The following is an 18,395-nucleotide window of genomic DNA, read 5'->3' on the forward strand; positions in this document are numbered from 1 at the left end:
CTTTAATCTCCACAAGCCTATTTGTCTTCACCCCTAAAAAAAAAACCCAAGTATGCTCCATTTTACATGTTTCAAAATGGTACCATTTAAATCATAAATTAAATATTAGTATGGGATTTCAATTTCTGGCCTTCTGTAAATTGTGAAACCCCATTTTCTCTACTACATCACTATTTCACATACCTCCAGTGGAATCTATCTACTGAGGCTGTAAGGCAGTACTCATGATTAGAAATCAGAATGGAAAGATCTAGTTGTTCATTTTTTTTTCTCCTTGAACTTATGTTTCTCCTTTACATTTTCACAGTGTTTTAGCCTGATCTATTTTAATGTGAGACCTTCTGGTCCATGCCCAGGAAGTTATGTGAGACACAACTACACGTATAAATAAAGTGCTGTGTTTTCTCAGATATCCTGATTATAAAACTTTAAATATGTAAACATTTCTTTAAGACTAAAATATTCTGATTATTACTAACATATAATTGATAAAATTACTTCAATATATTAAACCATATACCTGTAATTCTAAAACAATGAAAATGTAAGTACAGTTGGGATTTTTGTTTTCAATGGACAAATACAACCACATTTACCCAGCTTTTCTACTTAAAAGTGCAGCTTTATCTAACTAGGATATTTCTAGATTTTATGCATGCAAGAGAAGATGTGTTTGGCGTGTTTCATAAATGGAAAAATGCTAAATAGTCAGAAGTCAGTATCAGAGACCACCATATGGGTCACAGGGGTGTTAGAAAAAAAAATCAGTCGCTTTAATTGTAGATTTCTTTTATCTTCTGGAAGCTTTACTATATTACTGCCCTCATGTATGCAGACTCTTTTACTATGTAATTCCACAAAATTTCTCATTATAGAGTCCTCTGTTCTTTTATGCTCAAAAATGAAGTTTCATGGACAGTTATAAGGTCATGGAAAAAAAAAACCCAAGTCAGAGTCACTGACAACTGTGGATTGCTTTGTACTTCAGAAGAGAAAATTATGAATTTCAATGATCTGAGTACCTGGAAAGTAACATGATCTTTGTGGGCAAGGGTGTCCTTCCTCATGCATTATCCTCATGCCCCCTCTGGATTTTTGTCTGTAGCTGAAGGATAATGTAAGAGACCAAGCATATATTAGTAAGGGGAGCTCTAGCTTGCTTTTATGAAATCACAAAATGTCACCAGTAATTTCAAAGTATGTCATGAGTTTTCATCACAAAATTAATTTGAATTTATGTTATGAAATGTGATTGAGCTTACAGAGAAATGGGGAGTTTGGAAATTATAAAATTGCATAAACAATAATAGCTGATTTTTAAAGCTCAGGAAAGGTCAAAAAGCAGTCTTGCTAATCATGTTCCTTTGAAAATTAGTAGCTTCAGGCAATTTAGCACTATGTGCTGTATAGGGGACTGCTCACAACCTTTGCCAAAATCAAATATTTCCAGTAAATCATAGGTTTGAAGTTAAGAAAGTCTTTGAGCCCAGGCTATCAGAACAGAAATTTGGGCATCACAATGATACACACTGTATTGCAGTCAAGTCTAATATAATATTTTCTAAATGTTAATTCATTCATGCTCTCATTCAAATATTCTGTTATTTTACTTTCAATTGAGCAACTACTATAGACTTAGCCTTATGTACTGAGTTATTTGATGCTGAGTAATTCCACATCATGTTAGAGAATATGTAATTGTTAACTATACCATTTAGATTATTCTGTGGATTGATTTTAATGACAAAATATACTTTTTGCTTCTAATATATTTGATGTGAGGGACATACACAAGTCATATATTCTCTACAGCCAACAGGAAAGTAGAACATGATGAGTGTCTGGTAGCTACTTGGCATGAAGGGATTGCATTAGGGATGGGTAACACTATCTGCATTAGGTTTCTGTTCCTGCGACCAAATTCTTGACGTAAAAATAGGAGGATGGAAGGATGTATTTTGGCTCATGCATTCAGAGGGTTCCATTCATCAGAGCCAGGAAGGGCTTGCTGAGGAGGACCCACATCATACTGATCCAGGAATGAAGTGAAAAAGAAATGTTTGCCCTCAGCTGCTCTGTCTTTCCCCCACCCCTTAAACCATTCAAGCCCTTAGTCTATGAATATAGGTGATAGTCAGAGTGGATCTTGTTCCCTCAGGTGATTTTCTATTCCTCAATCACCAAGGTGGTTCTAACTCCATTCCAACTGATAATAAAGACTAATGTTCACACCAGATGTTATAAATATGAAAGTAGGACTCCTGTCTTCGTGTAGGTGACTCTAAGAGAACATGCAGAAGAAGAACATGATTTCAGGGAGATTGGAGGTACTGAAGATGGAAAGAAAGCTCTGGATACATGCTTTATCCAGATCAATGCAACTGGTGGATATGAACAGTAAAGGAAAGGTAGACTAAGAAAAAGTGGGTGGATAGTGGTACCTTGTTATCTGACGAGCTATGAAAATTGGAGACACGGCTTCTTTTCTCATAAAACCAGCATCTGAGTGATGGATTTGGGACATGATATATGCAACAAAATAAGTATACAAGTATCGCATGTGATCTTGAACAGTACAAAGCATGATTACATCTTTAATTTATTCACCATAGCATTCTGCACATGGTTTTTAAGAATTCTTAAAGATGCTTTAAAACTCATCATAAATATTCTGTCTCAGAGACCACTGATAAGTGCAAAGTTTTTGGCTTGTAAGATTTGTATTCTTCCAAAGTCAGTGTGTATTAGTGAACATCTCCTCCATTCCCGGTTAATAATGACCATCAGAAAAGGGAGCATGCTTGTAAGCAGTCTTCTGCCTGGCATCCTTGAATTCTTACTTATTCTAGTCTCTTATTTCTCTGAAAATAGAATGTCAAGGATTAAAATAATCAGTCAAATAAGAAACAAATCTCTGAAATTAATACCTAAGTTCTAATGATGAAAGACATTCTTAAACTTCAGTTGGTTTTATGTGCTATGCTATGACCTTATGTTTATCTCCATATTCTGTGAGTCAGTGGCCAGTATTCTTATACCCAACACTGTTTTTTCAGTACTATGTACCCTGCACTATGTAGTGGATGCTCAGTACTTGTTGGCTGAATGTGAATGGCTGCAGTGGTAATTGAGATTTATTGCTAGTGGTTCTTTGCTTTTGTTGAGACCTTGCTTTTTCACTGGAGTTTTGCCTGGGATGCAAATATGACTGAATAATACCGTGTATCTTCAGGGGGAGTAAATTGGAGTTCATTCTTTTTAACAGAAGAGAGGATGGAATGATAAGATAAGAGAGCATCCTCTTGGCATCGCTTGGGAAAGTGTGTGTATCTGTAGCACAAATGTCATGCTACCATACTTCTAAATCTATGCAGTTTTCAAGTCTATAATCTATGCTGACTCTGTGTCAGGCACCACTGGGGGTGCTAAACATTCAAAGGTAAACAAGACACATTTTCCTCTGAGTGATTCATAGTGTATAAATAGAAATTGTAAAAAAAAAAAAATCATATTCCCTTTCCTCACTTCCCACATGCCATCAAATGACATATGTAGATAGTAATAAGCGTTGTTCTCTGTCCCTTCTTCCTATCCTGTCAATGTCAGAGGACCACTGGGAGTTGTGTGAGGGTCACGTATGCTCGTAAGATAGCTCATGCTTTCATCTACCCTCCCATCATACCTTCTCCCTCTCCTCATGAAGGGTATAGATGTGAGTCTTACAAAACAATAATCTAGCTAGAAGCATAGACATCACTTCAGCCCAAATTCTTGTCAAGCCTTGCAGGCCTTCCAGACCTGATTCTGTAGCCCATGCTATCAGCTGCTAAGCTAGTCCAGGAGCTAGGTTCCCTCTCTGCTCACCTCATGGCCCTCAGTCGCTGCTACCTTAGACACTCCAAGAGGTCTTCTTAAATCTGTTTAAAACAATTTTTCTCTCAGTGTGTTCTCACTGTGCTGCAATGTTTACATGACATCTTAGTAGCTTGATTTTCAAATTCTACTGTTAAACTATAAAGCACCCTCAGAGTGGGCATCAGTGTTGAAAAGGTTGTGCAGTACTTAACAGACTACTGAACCCTAGGGGTAGCCTAGCTAGCCAAGGAAACGCTTATACCATGAATGTGTGTGATGTTTGAGAGAAGTAACATATAGCAAGAGACAGGACTGGAGAGGTAAATAACAATCACACTGTTCAAAGACCTGTGTGCTCATGAAGCTTCAGACAATATGCTGCCAGATTCAGTCTTTATTCCACAGATCCCTAAGAACTTTGCTGCCAATACACTCTAGAAAGCCTTTCTGTAGGTTAGAAAAAGACCCTTTTCAGCCAGGGCACTAAAGCTTGAGAAGAAAGGGCATTGGGCACATTCTCCTCTGTTTGCCATGGGCTCTGCTGACTTGTTTGCAGCCTGCTGACCCTGGTTCTCTCAGAACTCCCTGAAAGCAACAGATAAGAGCTTCCAGCAAGTTCTTATTCCACTTTCTTCTCTGATGCAGAAATCATGGAAACTGTGCCTTTTCTGTAACTTATAAGCAATTATAAATGTACATTGTGTGACTCCTGAGCAAAATTTAATTTGCAAATAGACCTTGACTTAAAAATGTTAATTGCTGAACATCTTCCATAGGCAAAATTGTAAATAATCAGAGACTATTAAATATAGGATAAAACAATCAGGCTTAATCTCAGAAACATGATTCTGACAATAGGTTAGAAAAGATATGTGCTGGTTAGTTTATACCGACTTGACACAAATTAGGGTCAACTGAGAGGGCTATAGGCAAGACTGTAGGGCATTTTCTTAATTAGTGATAGATTGGAGGGGTACAGCCATTGTGGGTGAAGATATCCCTGTGCAGATTGTTCTGGGTTCTATGACAAAGCAGACTGAACAAGCCAAGGAGAGCAAGCCAGTAAGCAGGCATCAATTCCAGCCACCAGGTTCCTGCCCTGCTTGAGTTCTTGTTCTGACTTCCTTCAATGATGGACTGACCTCAAGGTTGTAAGCCAAGTAAGACTTTTCCTCCCCAATTTGTTTTTAGTAACAATGTTTCATCATAGCAAGAGAAAGTATAACAACAGATTATAGGAGACTATCCTAGAGGCAAGATGGGTTGTGATAAGATTTTCTAAAATCTAGATTGTTGACAGTCTAGGTGAACACATAGGGAAGAGGATCTAACACTCCCCTCTCTGTGTCTGTCTCTCTCTCCCTGTCTCTCTCTGTCTCTGTGTCTCTCTGTCTCTCTCTCTGTCTCTATGTCTCTCTCCCTGTCTCTCTCTCTGTGTGTCTCTCTCTGTCTCTCTCCCTCTCCCTCCCCCTCCCTCTCTCCCTCTCTCTCCCCCCTCTCTCTCTCTCTGTCTCTATGTCTCTCTCTGTCTCTGTCTCTCTGTCTCTCTCTCTGTCTCTCTGTCTCTCTCTCTCTGTCTCTCTCTCTGTCTGTGTCTGTGTGTGTCTGTGTGTGTGTGTGTGTGTGTGTGTGTGTGTGTGTGTGTCTGTGTGTGTGTGTGTGTGTGTGTGTGTGTGTGTGTTACAGATTAGATGTATGTCAAAGAAAAAAGGAGACACCCACTTCTCCCATACATCTCTGCTATTAGAATAATTTACCTTTGTGAAGATGAAAAGTGAAGTACTGAGTTCACCATTTGACGTGTACTGTTGACTTCCAATATGGATAAATGCAAGGCTGAGATAACCTTAAGTTTTTAACTCACAAAACAGCAGAGGTAAAACAGAATTTTAAAATCGTTGAAGTCAATGTGAAGACACAGGATAATATCCTAGCTGATTAGTGGAAACTCCAGGATTAGAATTACTGTATGATTTATAAACCTAATGTTCTTTCTAGGTTACTTTGTTTCCTATATATCTCAGGTTCTCACCAAAGCATTTATCACATTTATCATAAAGCAAAAGTGAATGTGAATGAAAAGGTGTGTAATTATGAATCCCATATGTCTGATGTAACATCCATGTCTAGAGTCAGAAAATATTTGAATAGAGGTAAATGAAGGAATAAATCTAATGTCTCAAGACATATTTTATAAAGTGTGATTAGGTTATGTATGGTGTGGTAGGTCTTATAGACTACCCAGCCATCTTACAGCTCTGGATGAGACACCACCAGGATTTTTTTTTAATTTTTACTCCACCCATTGTGAGCAACAAGAACTTCAGTGATTCAGAAACATTGCCTGAGGCCACGGAGTATGAACTTGCCCTTGAATGGAGCCAGATTTATCCAGATATTTGGAAGAAAAAAAGAAATACAAAATAAGATATAGTGGCATGCTTAGAGAATAGTACAAGAGGAATGAGTTCAAATGTAGATATCATAAATGATGATGACTTCTTAAATAAAAGCTGTTTGTCAGGTAAACAAATAAAATCAAAAATATATGAGTCTTTATTTTATATGTGTTAAAGTCTTGCGGAATTGGGGTGGGGGGCACGGGGTGAGCAGAATCATTGTCAAGTTTGATTTGGGAAAGGGACCTACCTTTGTCTCAGGGTGGAGTATAGAACAGCTTGTTAGCCTGGCACCAGAAAAGCCAGGTAGGAAGTTGTAGTGTAGCTAAATCTAGGAGGAAAGAACAGCAGCCCATCTCATGATAGTTGATGTGTGGTCCTCCTGTCCATAGACAGAACACTATAGTAGGCTGAATCAGCAGTGTCCAATCCTGTGGTTCTCTCCCTTTGAAATTCCCACTCGATGCCCATTTCTCTTTGTTATACTCATTAAGCTGCCTGGCTTGAGATTTGTTACTGGCAGCTCTGCTTCTCCAGGAACAAGCCAAAAGACCAATCACTTGTGCTGAAATAGCAAGTTCTTCCCCCATTGCGGAAAGCTGTGATGTTTCCCAGATGACAGCTGCAGAGACTCCCTCCCGCAAGCATTTTATATAAGGGAAATGAAGTTGCAAATGGGGAGGGCGAAACAGTATATGCACTGTAGAAGATGGCGTGTATGCATAATAAACGCAGCTACCCTCACCCAGAGTTAGAGAGGAGAGCAGAGCGCTATGTATAAGACGGAGGACAAAGTGGCTCTTGGTGAATGCTTAGCTGGCTAATGCTGAAGAAAAGGAGTGAAAAAAAAGAGTCTAAGACATGACTGAAAGTGGTTTGCATCTTCACAGCTTCTCACAGTTTGTCACTGTGGTCTCCTGGTCCAGGTTCCCTTTGAGATTTGTTCCAAATAGTGAGAACTTGCAAAACGAGTTGAGCAGTTGCATAATCAGAACTCAAGAATTTTATCATAATTGTTTAGTCTTCGTTAGATTGAGAACTTTTATTCATTTTGAAATTGGCATGAGCAAAGCAGGTTGCACCTTCAAAATCTAGAGTATGAACAGGACAACCAGGTTCACTAAGAATCTGCAGATTTGAATCTTGTTCTACATTGTAAAGAACTGTGGGAGGCAGGGAATATAATTCATGCTATCGTGTGCATTTACATCCATGATTCTAGGTTCCATCTCTTACATTCTTCTACCTACCCAAATAAAGACCTCCGGTAGATCCCAACAACTTGGGGCCTACTAAACTCTCCAAGTGACTAGGATAAGTATTTGGAAACCACTGATTTTCATTTTATTGTTGGGCTCAACATTAATGCTTTTCAGTATGTTCTTTGACTCTACTGATGTTCACCTGGGATTAGGTCTCAAATATATCATTAATTTGTTATGAGATGGTGTCTAATAGTGTAGCCTTAGCTGGTGTGGAACTTGTTATGTAGAGCAGGCTGGCTGCAAACTCATAGAGATTCACTGTCCTCTGGATCCTGAATGTTGGAATTAAAGGTGTATGCCAACACACCCTGCCCATGTAATTATTTTGAATAACCACAAATGTGTGGATGGTGTATTTCATGAGCCTTGAGAGTACATACATGTAGCTTACATTGTTTTTTTTCCTCCGTTAACTAATTTATTTATTCACTTTACACCCCCTTTTCAGAACCCACTACTTCGGCTCCCTCCCCAGTCCCTCCCTACGTTCCCCCATACCCTTTCTAACTCTGAGAAATGGCAGGGCCCACTCTGAGTACCAACTCACCGTGGTACCTCAAGTCACTGCAGGAATAAGTCCATTCTCTACCACTGAGGACAAACAAGGCAGCACAGCTAGGGAAACAATATCTACAGGCAGGTAATAGAGTCCAGGTAAGCCCCTGATTTAGTTTGGAGGGGACCTGTGTAAAGACCAAGCTATACATCTGCTACACATGTACAGGGGACTTAGGTTCATCCAGTACTTGCTCTTTGGTTGGTTGGTGGTTCACTCTCTGGGAGGCCCCAGTTTCCAGATTTGTTGACTCTGTTTGTCTTCTTGTGAAGTCACTATCCCCTCTAGGTTCTTCAATTCTTCCCCCAACTCTTCCACAACACTTCTCAAGCTCCATCTAATGTTTGGCTGTGAGTCTCTGCATCTGTTTCAGTCAGCTGCTGGCTTACTATTACATCTTTAAGTTTTACTTAAGGTATTATTAAAAGAAGACAACCATATATAACTTTCATTTTCCTAGACTGATTAAAATATACAGTGTATAGGATATTTCCAATTATGTGATAGACATGCTTTTTAACCAACCAAAGACAATAGTTTAGTCTAATGTATGTTTTTAAATCCAATATCTTGGTTAAATTTTAAGATCAAATGATGGATGGCCTTTTTATTTTTATTTGTTAAATCTGGTAAGTCCATTTGTATTTTTTAGGGAAAACCTAACAGAGAAACACAGAACAAAACCAAATGTGCCAAAGATGGTTTCTCAAAAGATAGTAGAACATTAAAATAAAAGTTAAAAGTAGACCAACATAGAAGGACATGGCTTTAATCCCAGCACTCTGTAGTCAGACAGGTGGATGTCTGTGAGTTTGAGGTCAGCCTGGTCTACAGAGTGAATTTCCTCTTATCAGGCACTATGTTAATTATTCCTATTGCATTATCTCATTTTATCCATGCAGCAGACTTAATATCTCCATTTTCAGATGTACATATTTCAGCTTTGAGATGTTGAATGAGTTCCTTAAAGAAATAGCTCCTAAGTTCTAGAGTTCACAGGAGACCTCAGATATATATGGAAAAAGCACATAGACCTTGCTTGTAATTTATCTGAACATTACATACTTATAATTATGGAAGGAACATAAAAATATGTTTTTAAATATCCATAATCTCTTTTTTCAAGAAAAATAAGAACCACAGGTTAGCATTATTCTTTCTTTCTAGTATTTCTTTGCATACTAAGCAGCAATATTTGCAACTTTTAATGTGTATTATCATTCAGAAAACATATTATATAAACTAATATTCTTAATATTTATATATAGATATAGTCACATAACAAATCTTATTTTAAAAATAAAGCATATGTTGATACTTATGGGAGAAAAAAACTATATTTTACAAGTTATTTTAAAATATATTCTCAACAGAGAACCAGTAATTTCTTAAATATTAATTATGAGTGATTTCTTATCATGTGAGAGGTCATTTCATTAATAAATACAAAGATCATATGTGGTTCTGTAGACAGATGTTAGTGATTATATAAATTTTTGTTTCTCATATATTCAGTTGAAGGAAACATATCAGAATTGCAAAAGAAAATTCCAGGGAACTATTAAAATCATTTTTTAAAAAGTACTGGGTGGCCAATTCTTTTCCACAAGATGAAATTGCTCCAGGCAAAGCCATAGCCTCATATGTGAAACAGCAGCTACTGAGTGAAAGAGTCAGTTCCAGCAGCCCAGTGATGAGAACGTCTCTATGCAAATGGCTTCCTTACACAGTGGCTCAGAGGTCTGAGAGAGGATGGACTTGATGCTAGGATGATGCATGACTTCAGCTGCAAGCTAATGATACATTTATGTGCCTTAAAATGAAGGGGTGACCTTACTCACAAAGGTTATCTTCAGTTAGAGTAAACAAATTAATTTTAAATAGCCGTGGCCCTCTGGCCAGATTCTATTTCAAGTAACTGGGCTGGGGGTGGGGGTGGGGGTGGGGTTGAATGTCCTAGTTCTCTGGCTTGACATTCTCTCTCTTTAAGAATTTCAATTTTTTGAAGAATCTCATCATCAAATTTTTTTTTGTATTTTAACGTAATGCAAACAACTCTAAATTCTTTGTATCAGCACAGATAAAGGTAAACCCAGTTAGAAATCATGTCTCTGTCCTCACAAAGAGTGGGTGACCTTACCATTGATATCCCTCTATTTATAAAATGGAGATCAATACTTCATGAACTGAAGTGAGAAAATTGAGTGAAGAGACTGGGCTAATAGAGTGCACAGTTGATGTCTGTTAATCTCATCATCACGAATGAGACCATTACCACCATTTTGAGCCAAATTTGAAGCAAGCTTTAATTAAATACTGGCCAGGATGGTGGACTGTGGCCAGATCCATTTTTGGGTTCCCAGAAAATGGCAATAAGCCACCTTTTGCTGAGGCTTGAAAAGATAGACCCATAAGGCTAATTATTTCCCGCCAAGTCCAATCAGGGGGAAGCATATATCCTGACATATTTTCTGCCCACTTATTTCTTGCTGATGCATTTCCTACCTATGTACCTCATGCTGTAGAGGAATTTTAATTCAGGGACATGGCTGCTCAGGAAAGAGGTAACATGTAAAGACCTCAAGGTCTATGTTATCCAGCTGGGATGCAAACACAGCTGGATTATATTATGATCTGGCATGAACACAGAAATGTCCTTAGTACACACCTTAAATCTCAGAAAATGACATCTAGCTGAGGGGCAGACAAGGTGACCAATCAAAGAAAGATTTGATATAATGAGTCAGAGAACGGATATGCCAAATTCTCATGAGAACAGGTAAGAAAGAGAGGCTACTTAAAGACCAGTGAAAGAAAGACAGTCCATTTTAATTTAGTTCAGTTAAGTTTAGAGAGTTCAGTTCTGTGCAGGTCTGTTGAGTGCAGTTGAGCTCAGAGCAGAGATGTTGAATGTGGAGTCGATCAGTTTGTAGAGTTCAGATGCAGTCTTTCCAAGCACAGCACCTGAGAGAAACCAGACTGAATCAGTCAGTGTGGAGAGGAGTTTGAGCCTCAAGAGTTGAATTGAACCAGTCAGCCAGAGTTCAGAAAGAGCTGAAAAGGTTGCGCTTATTGAGCAGTAAGCCTCCTAAAGGACAATTACATGTGGCAAACAAAAGATACTTTTTTACATCCCACCCACTTGTGGTCAAACACAGGTGCAGTTGTGTCAGACAAACTTGTTTAGGGGAGTAAAACCGTGGGGCTTATTATCTTCCTAAACAATAGCTTCCAGCAAAATACTTCTCAGAAAGTGTCTGTTCTTTAGCAAGGGGCTTACAGGTTAGAGGAATTTTGGTTTTAATGATTTTTAAGGCACAGAAATTTAAACTTAAATTTAACTTTGGCTCTGGCATGCCCTAATGGGAAATTTAAATTTCTACTACGTTCATTTTTAAAGAAATCACTTAGTAACTTCATACCTCCAGTGTACACCCATTAACTGTCTACTGGCTCCTCTCCCCAATCACAGCTATGCTTCCTCTTTTCTTGTGGGAGTATGTTCTCCGAAGAAATGAGGTGTCTTTACTATGCAGCTGGACTCAAACCCAGACCTCCTCTTTGTCAGTCTTGCATTCTATGTACTATGTTAAAGCTACCTACTTCACCTATATATTCAGGAACCACCATATGAGTTAGGCTGGGTTTGTTTATACTTGTAGCTGTCAAAGATTCCACTATACACAAAAAGGAAATAATTAGTAGAGTTTGAATAGATGTAGCCTCTAATTTTTTTCTACTGCTCATTTCTATGAAAAGTAATGGTCACAACGTGATTAGTATTCTGAACATGGGGTGATGACAAACTATGCTTTTTTATAATCATGAGATGGCAAAATTACCCACTCTCAAAGGACCAGCTGCTCTATGGAGGCTGGCATCCCTGATACATGTCTACATTCTCAAAACTATTTTAATTAGTAGCTTTCTGCATTTTGTTGTTGTTATTGTGAGAGAGGAAATGTATGTGTAAACCTACTAAAGCCATTCCATCTGTTCTGATAAAATAACATCACTGTTTCTTAGTGAAACCTTCCATATTACTATTATTAATGTATGTGGCTTAGAGAGGTTGAGAAAATTACCCATACTTGTAAACATAGAAGAAGAAAATCCAACAATTGAAATTAAATTGTTGTTTTTACATATTCAACAAATAATTGCTAAATGATGTATTTCTTGGACAAAACTGGACATTGGAAGGGAAGCAGAGAATAGACGTTGGGTGAGATATTAGCAGCCACACTCATTTCTTCTGGCCACTTTAAGGAAAAGGGATTCAAACACAAAAAAGACGGTAGAAGAATATTAGGCTTGAGGTTGTGAAAAGTCATCTACAGACAAGGTGGCATTGACTTCTACCAGGAGATAGAAGAGAAGATGTAAACTGTATGTGCTCTATAGATTTATCTGAGTATATAGTGATGGAGGGAAGAAGGGTCAGGCAAGAACTGTCCCTCTGTTTGGAGCAACAGATAAGCTGAGATGGATAAAATTCAAGTTAATGGGCAGAGTGAAGAAATCTTTCTAGTCTGAAACCCATGCTCCCAGCCATGATTCATGTTATCACTATAATTACTATAAAAATAAACTAACTAGAAGTCAAATAAGCCCTTCCTGTGTGAATACAGAAACAAAGTACTACATAATTCTTAGTTTTTAAAGTAAATGTCTTAGACAAGATTATCTGAGGATCTTCTCAACTTTGATTAAGTCTAAGCTTCAAAATTTATAATATTGTGAGATGAATTCCAGGAAAAATATATTTAAAGATAATTTTCCAACAAGCTTAACACATTGAGGTGACTGTTTTACATGTTTTTCTACTTCCTACATAGTTTCTACTTCCTACATTTTTCTGAGTTTCTACAATTATTTCATAACACTTATATCTAGTGATTTAAGAATTTTGCAAAATTAAGCGATAAAATTACATCTGTTATGTCTATATGGTCTGCCATAATAAGTTCTGAAAAGCTTTTAGATCATAATTTTCAGTGCAACCAGCTAAGATAGTAAAAAATAAGTATATCATTGACAGCTATCTTAAAATGCATGTTCTTCTAACATTGTCATATGCTACTCAATCATAATTTGCACTAGCATAGTAGAGTCTAAAATGGAAACTGGCTAGCCTTGTGGTCAATGTGCGGAATGTTGTGCAGTGCAGGAGTATGAGCTTGACACAATTTCTCATACTGTAAATAAGGAACCTTCCAAATTTGCACATTTTCAAACCTCTCACACTCTTTCCCTTTTGCTAATGTACACAGTTATACTGATTTCCTCTCTTCGGGCTCCTGTCTACTGCTCAACCTTGCCTCTTCCTCCCTTGCAGGGTCAACGACTGTATCTTGCGGGTGAATGAAGTTGATGTGTCAGAGGTTTCCCACAGTAAAGCAGTGGAAGCCCTCAAGGAAGCCGGCTCTATTGTGCGGCTGTACGTGCGCAGAAGGCGACCCATATTGGAGACTGTTGTGGAAATCAAACTTTTTAAAGGTCCAAAAGGTAATAAAAGACTTACACTGAGAAACAAATGACAAAATTTGTCTAAAATTGACTACCTAGTCTTTCTATAAAGGCCTTTAATTCTCTGACCTTCATTGCCCACTGACAGCTTTGACAGTCTGTTTTTGTAACACTATTATGCGTTGTAGCCAGTAAATAGTACATTGGTTTTAACACAGACAAAATAAATTAAGCTTGGTTTGTTTGTTTGTTTGTTTTATGTGTGTGCCTCAAGGACCTGGGTGAACGCTGGGATCAAATCCTCGTAGTAATCTCAGTTACAACACTGGCATCATGACTCAAATAGTATTCAGATGCTTCAGAAAGCTTTAAAAATTGGTTTAACACAATTAAAATTTTTGTTTATATAATTTTTTTGAGACAGGGTTTCTTTGTTCAGCTTCAACTCTCCTGAATCTAACTCTATAGATCAGGCCGGCCTCAAACTCACAGAGATCCTCTTGCAGCTGCCTCCCAAATGCTGGGATCGAAGGCATGCCCTCTATCGCCTGGACTCACAATTAAATGTTTTAGATTAATGAGTAATCATTATACCCTTATAATATATTTTCCTTATAATCTATTTAATGTCTAATGCTAAGTATGTGATTGAAAAAGAAAAAAGGCATTTTTAAGTATTAAAATGGACAGTATTAAGTACCATTTGCCATCAACATAACCAGACAAACTCATTAGAATACTAGTTCAACCATTTACTAGTGGAATTACCTTCATTAAATCCTTGGACTTAATGTGACCAAATATGTTTAAAAGAGCTTGTATATAGTAAGGGGAAGCATAAACAGTGTGAGAACAGGGACCAGGAAGTAAGGGGAAAGAGGAGATGGAGCCCATGAAGATGCCCAAGATGCAGAATCTGGAGACCAGCATCAAAGTGCAGACCTAACTTTATTGTTTATTAAATAAGCTTATATTATGGCTTTTTAGCCAATTAGAGTATGTTTATGTTTTCAATAGCCAATCTGACCCACCTGCCCATGAGCCTGTAAGGGAGGGTCCAATCCCCTGGGGAGATTTCTATAAAAACAGAGGAAACAGTCACCACCCTAATCTGGGGGTGAGGTGGGGTGAGAGTGGGGCTTTGTGTTGTCTCACCTGTGTGTGGAGAGATGTCAGATCATACACTATAGACAGTAGATCAGGACTCTTCAAGGAGTTGCAGGAGCTCTCTATTGTACCAGGTTATCTCCAACATCCCCCACAGGTCAGAGCACATAAGTTGAACCCCACCACTTCCCTTCACTAGTTCTCACACTGGCTATAAAAATTTCCCTCCCATGGCCTTGATTTTCTCACCTACAGACCACAAGTAAAAACAAGGCTCGTTCTCTGAGATATTATGGTGATTCACTGAGACAGTTCACATATCTGAATTAAATCCTGGTGCAAACTGACCACTCAGGAAATATTAGCTATGCATGTAGGCTATTTTGAAGTATTTTTTTTACTAAATATGGTAATGGGTTTTTAGTAATGTAATGAAATGCTTAGAGATCCCTCATGAATCAAGTGCAGGCACATTAGAATTCAAGTGTGAATGAAGGTCTACCCTATCCATTTACTAAAATCACACTGACAGTTTGCTTTTGAAAGCCAAACAAATGGAACATAGATTTTTTTCTATTAAAAATATATACTCTATATAAATAATATGCGTCTATTTATACAGCTCAGCTACAGCAATTATTCATCATTTCCCTAAGCAAAGGCTAATTTAAGCCCTCAGGAAAAATATTGCCATTCTTTTGCTGGCTTCCTGCTCTGAGTCACTAGATGACCTCCAGCTGCTTCGGCAAAACACTAAAAGGCTGTAGGGAGCTGATGACCCAACCTCCATAATTTTACCAGAAACATATTTGTTAGTTCTTTATTTTGACATCAGGCCTTCTCCAGCTCCTTGAGCCTGAGGTAGGGCAATAAGGTCTTATGACATGGAGGGAGGTACTCAAAAGTGAGAGCTGATTAACCCAGGATGCAGGCAGTAACTCAAAGAACATACATAATATATGGGGATGATCTTCGGAACCATGGAAATCCTAGGGGCAAATTTCCATACGGAAAGCTGGCTCTATAGAGCCTGTGGACAAATGTCCTGAGTCAGTTACTTTTTTTTTTATACTGGATTATTTTGTATAAGTCTGATTTGTTTCTCTATACCAATGGCTCTTAACCCATGGGTTGTGACTTCTGCAGGGGTCACATATCAGATATTTACATTATGATTCATACTAGTAGCAAAATAATAGTTATGAAGTAGCAATGAAATGATTTTATGGTTGTTGTCAGGGCAAAATGAGGAACTGTATTAAGAAGGTTGAGAACCAGTGGCCTATACATAGCCAATTGGTTTCTAAGGAAAGAAAGTGTTCCAGTTGTGTGGACTCCAGATGCCTCTCCCTATGCTTGAAACTCATGAAGTATAGAATTAGAGTAGCTTATATAATTAAAGTCTTAAATATAAAAGAATATGGCTTTCTTCACTCTCATATATTATAATTTTTAATTTTAGAATTACAGTATCCCTGAAAAAAAAATTTCACCATGATAAACTTAAATGAGGGAAACCCTAATCCATGGTGAAGGATGAAGATAAATTTCTTTCCTCAAAAAATTCTAATAAAAAATGAATCTAAAGTCAACATATTTAATGATTTTGCAACACAAAATGACATTGATTTTAGGATGGAGCTGAGCCATGATTTTAATTGGGATTGGGTTGTAGTGGGGTGGAGTGGCTGTGTGATTCATCTTAGCCAGAAGAGTCAGAACACTTCAAAGAACTGGAAATATTCCACTCTTCCATGTGCATACCCTTCCCTATCTGGTCCACATTGACTACATAGTTGTCACATCGTACACATCAGTATTCTAACCAGGTAGATGTATTCAACTATGTCTATTTAACATATGGTTGTCTTGTTATACAGACAACTGGTCCTTCAATATTTCAACAAATACTTATAAAATATTTGCTGTGTACATGACACCGGTAGACAGGGATTCGCAAAGAGAAGAGGTGAATCTTGTTCCCAAGAAAATTATAGTCAGGTAAGGAAAACATCTGTTATATAAACTTGAAAAATTAATAAGGAATGAAGACATTGAGAGCGAACCAATTAGGTAATATGCCAAAGGAGACAAAGGCTGTTCCTGAGTTATAAATTAAAATAGCAATATAGCAAGAGAGGAGAGAATTTTGGGTACAGATAAAAGCATGGCAGCCAAAGTATAGAAAAGATCTCCATATTGTCTAGAATTCAAGTAGACATGAGAGTCTTCAAGAGTGACATGAGACCATATGGCTGAGGTAGCAGAGGCTAGATCATGCTTTGCTGACTTTATAATATTTAAAAGTTTGGAGTTATATAAATGCAAGGGGGTAAAAATTCAAAGCATAGGATAAATATGTTAAGATCCACCATCTTTATCAACTCATTCTGGCTGCTGGAAAAAAGATAAATTGAAAAGGCAAGAATGAAAGCCAAGCTCAGTTATACATAACTCGGAGTAGAGACTGGTGAAAGTGGAGTTGTGCTGTGTGTTGAAACCGTGTTAAGTACACACAGTCAAATATAGCTAATTGGTTAGAATAGTAATGCTTGGCATTGGACATCGCTATGGTCAAATTAGACCACATAAGAAACTGCATGTGCATTGAATGTGACATGTTCTCTGCAATGTTTTGACTCTTCTAGCTAAGATGTATCACTCAGTCCCCCTCCCCACCATCTATTGCTAAACTCTGTGTGGTGTGTTCTGCAGATGAGGCACAGTTTTCTAAAAGGGATCCCATCTGTCAAATGAGGAAGGCTACAGAGAAAGCTCTGAGGAAATGTGATTAGCAATTTGCTTGGGAACTTCGAAGAACCCCATTGTGCATTTCTAATAAAAAGTAAAAATGCTTCTCTCAACGTGTAAAATTTGCTTTACCTTGTGGTTAGAAATTTAGTCATTGAAGCATCTGGGGTGTCCATGTATTGTCAGTCAGTTGAGAAAAAATATAGGTAATCCTATGTAGAAAGTAGTAATTAATCAGGTCTATTTAAGTTTCCCAAAAAATCAAAATTTAAAGAAAGAATCTGAATGTGTAGGGGGTATTTCAAGGAAAGAAATTTATAATGAAAGCTCTCTAGTGGATTTCCCAGAAAGCTCCCAGAATTCCTCTTAGTCTAAACCAACCAAAGGAGTCTGTCATTAAACACACATCAAGATCACTGGTCACTGTGGCCCAACTTAAACAAGCTTCCCCATGAGAGTTTAGGTAGCAGTTTTGTCATATTGGATTACCATGCATATGAATAATAGTCTTTGAGCACAACCCCTATAGTCCACTAACCTCCCCTTTCTTCTTCTTTTTTTAATTTAATTTAGTTTTTTAATTTTTCACTTGACATCCTGCTCTCTGCCCTTCTCCCATTCACCTCCTCCCACAAACCTTCCCCCATCCCTCCCCTCTTTCCTCTGAGCAGGTAGGATTCCCTCTGGCTATCCTCCCCCACCTGGCACTTCAAGTATCTATGAGGCTTGGAGCTTCCTCTCCCATTGAGACCAGACAAGACAGCCCAGCTAGTAGAACATATCCCAAGTATAGGTAACAGCCCCATTCCAGTTGTTTGGGACACACATGAAGACCAAGCTGCACATCTGCTTCAGATGAACGGGGAGGCCTAGGTTCAACCCATGTATGTTCTTTGGTTGGTGTGGTTCAGACTCTGAGAGCACCAAGGGACCAGGGTAGTTGACTCAGATGGTCTTCCTATGGAGTTCCTATCCCCTTTGAGGACCACAATG

At 38.0% G+C, this 18,395-nt stretch overlaps 1 protein-coding gene across 22 annotated transcripts in view; it reads left to right on the top strand.

Moving 5' to 3' along the window:
- The window catches only part of Dlg2 (discs large MAGUK scaffold protein 2), a 1,973,059-nt gene that overhangs the window by 1,411,134 nt on the left and 543,530 nt on the right, over positions 1–18,395 (top strand). For all 22 annotated transcript variants that reach the window (XM_006507776.4, XM_006507769.4, XM_006507767.4 and 19 more), the window contains one exon: positions 13,414–13,583. In XM_006507776.4, the coding sequence (XP_006507839.1) occupies positions 13,414–13,583 (170 nt within the window). The remainder of the gene's footprint in view (positions 1–13,413; positions 13,584–18,395) is intronic.

The sequence above is a fragment of the Mus musculus genome, chromosome 7 (genome assembly GCF_000001635.26).
Source record: "Mus musculus strain C57BL/6J chromosome 7, GRCm38.p6 C57BL/6J".
Taxonomy (NCBI): Eukaryota; Metazoa; Chordata; class Mammalia; order Rodentia; family Muridae; genus Mus; species Mus musculus.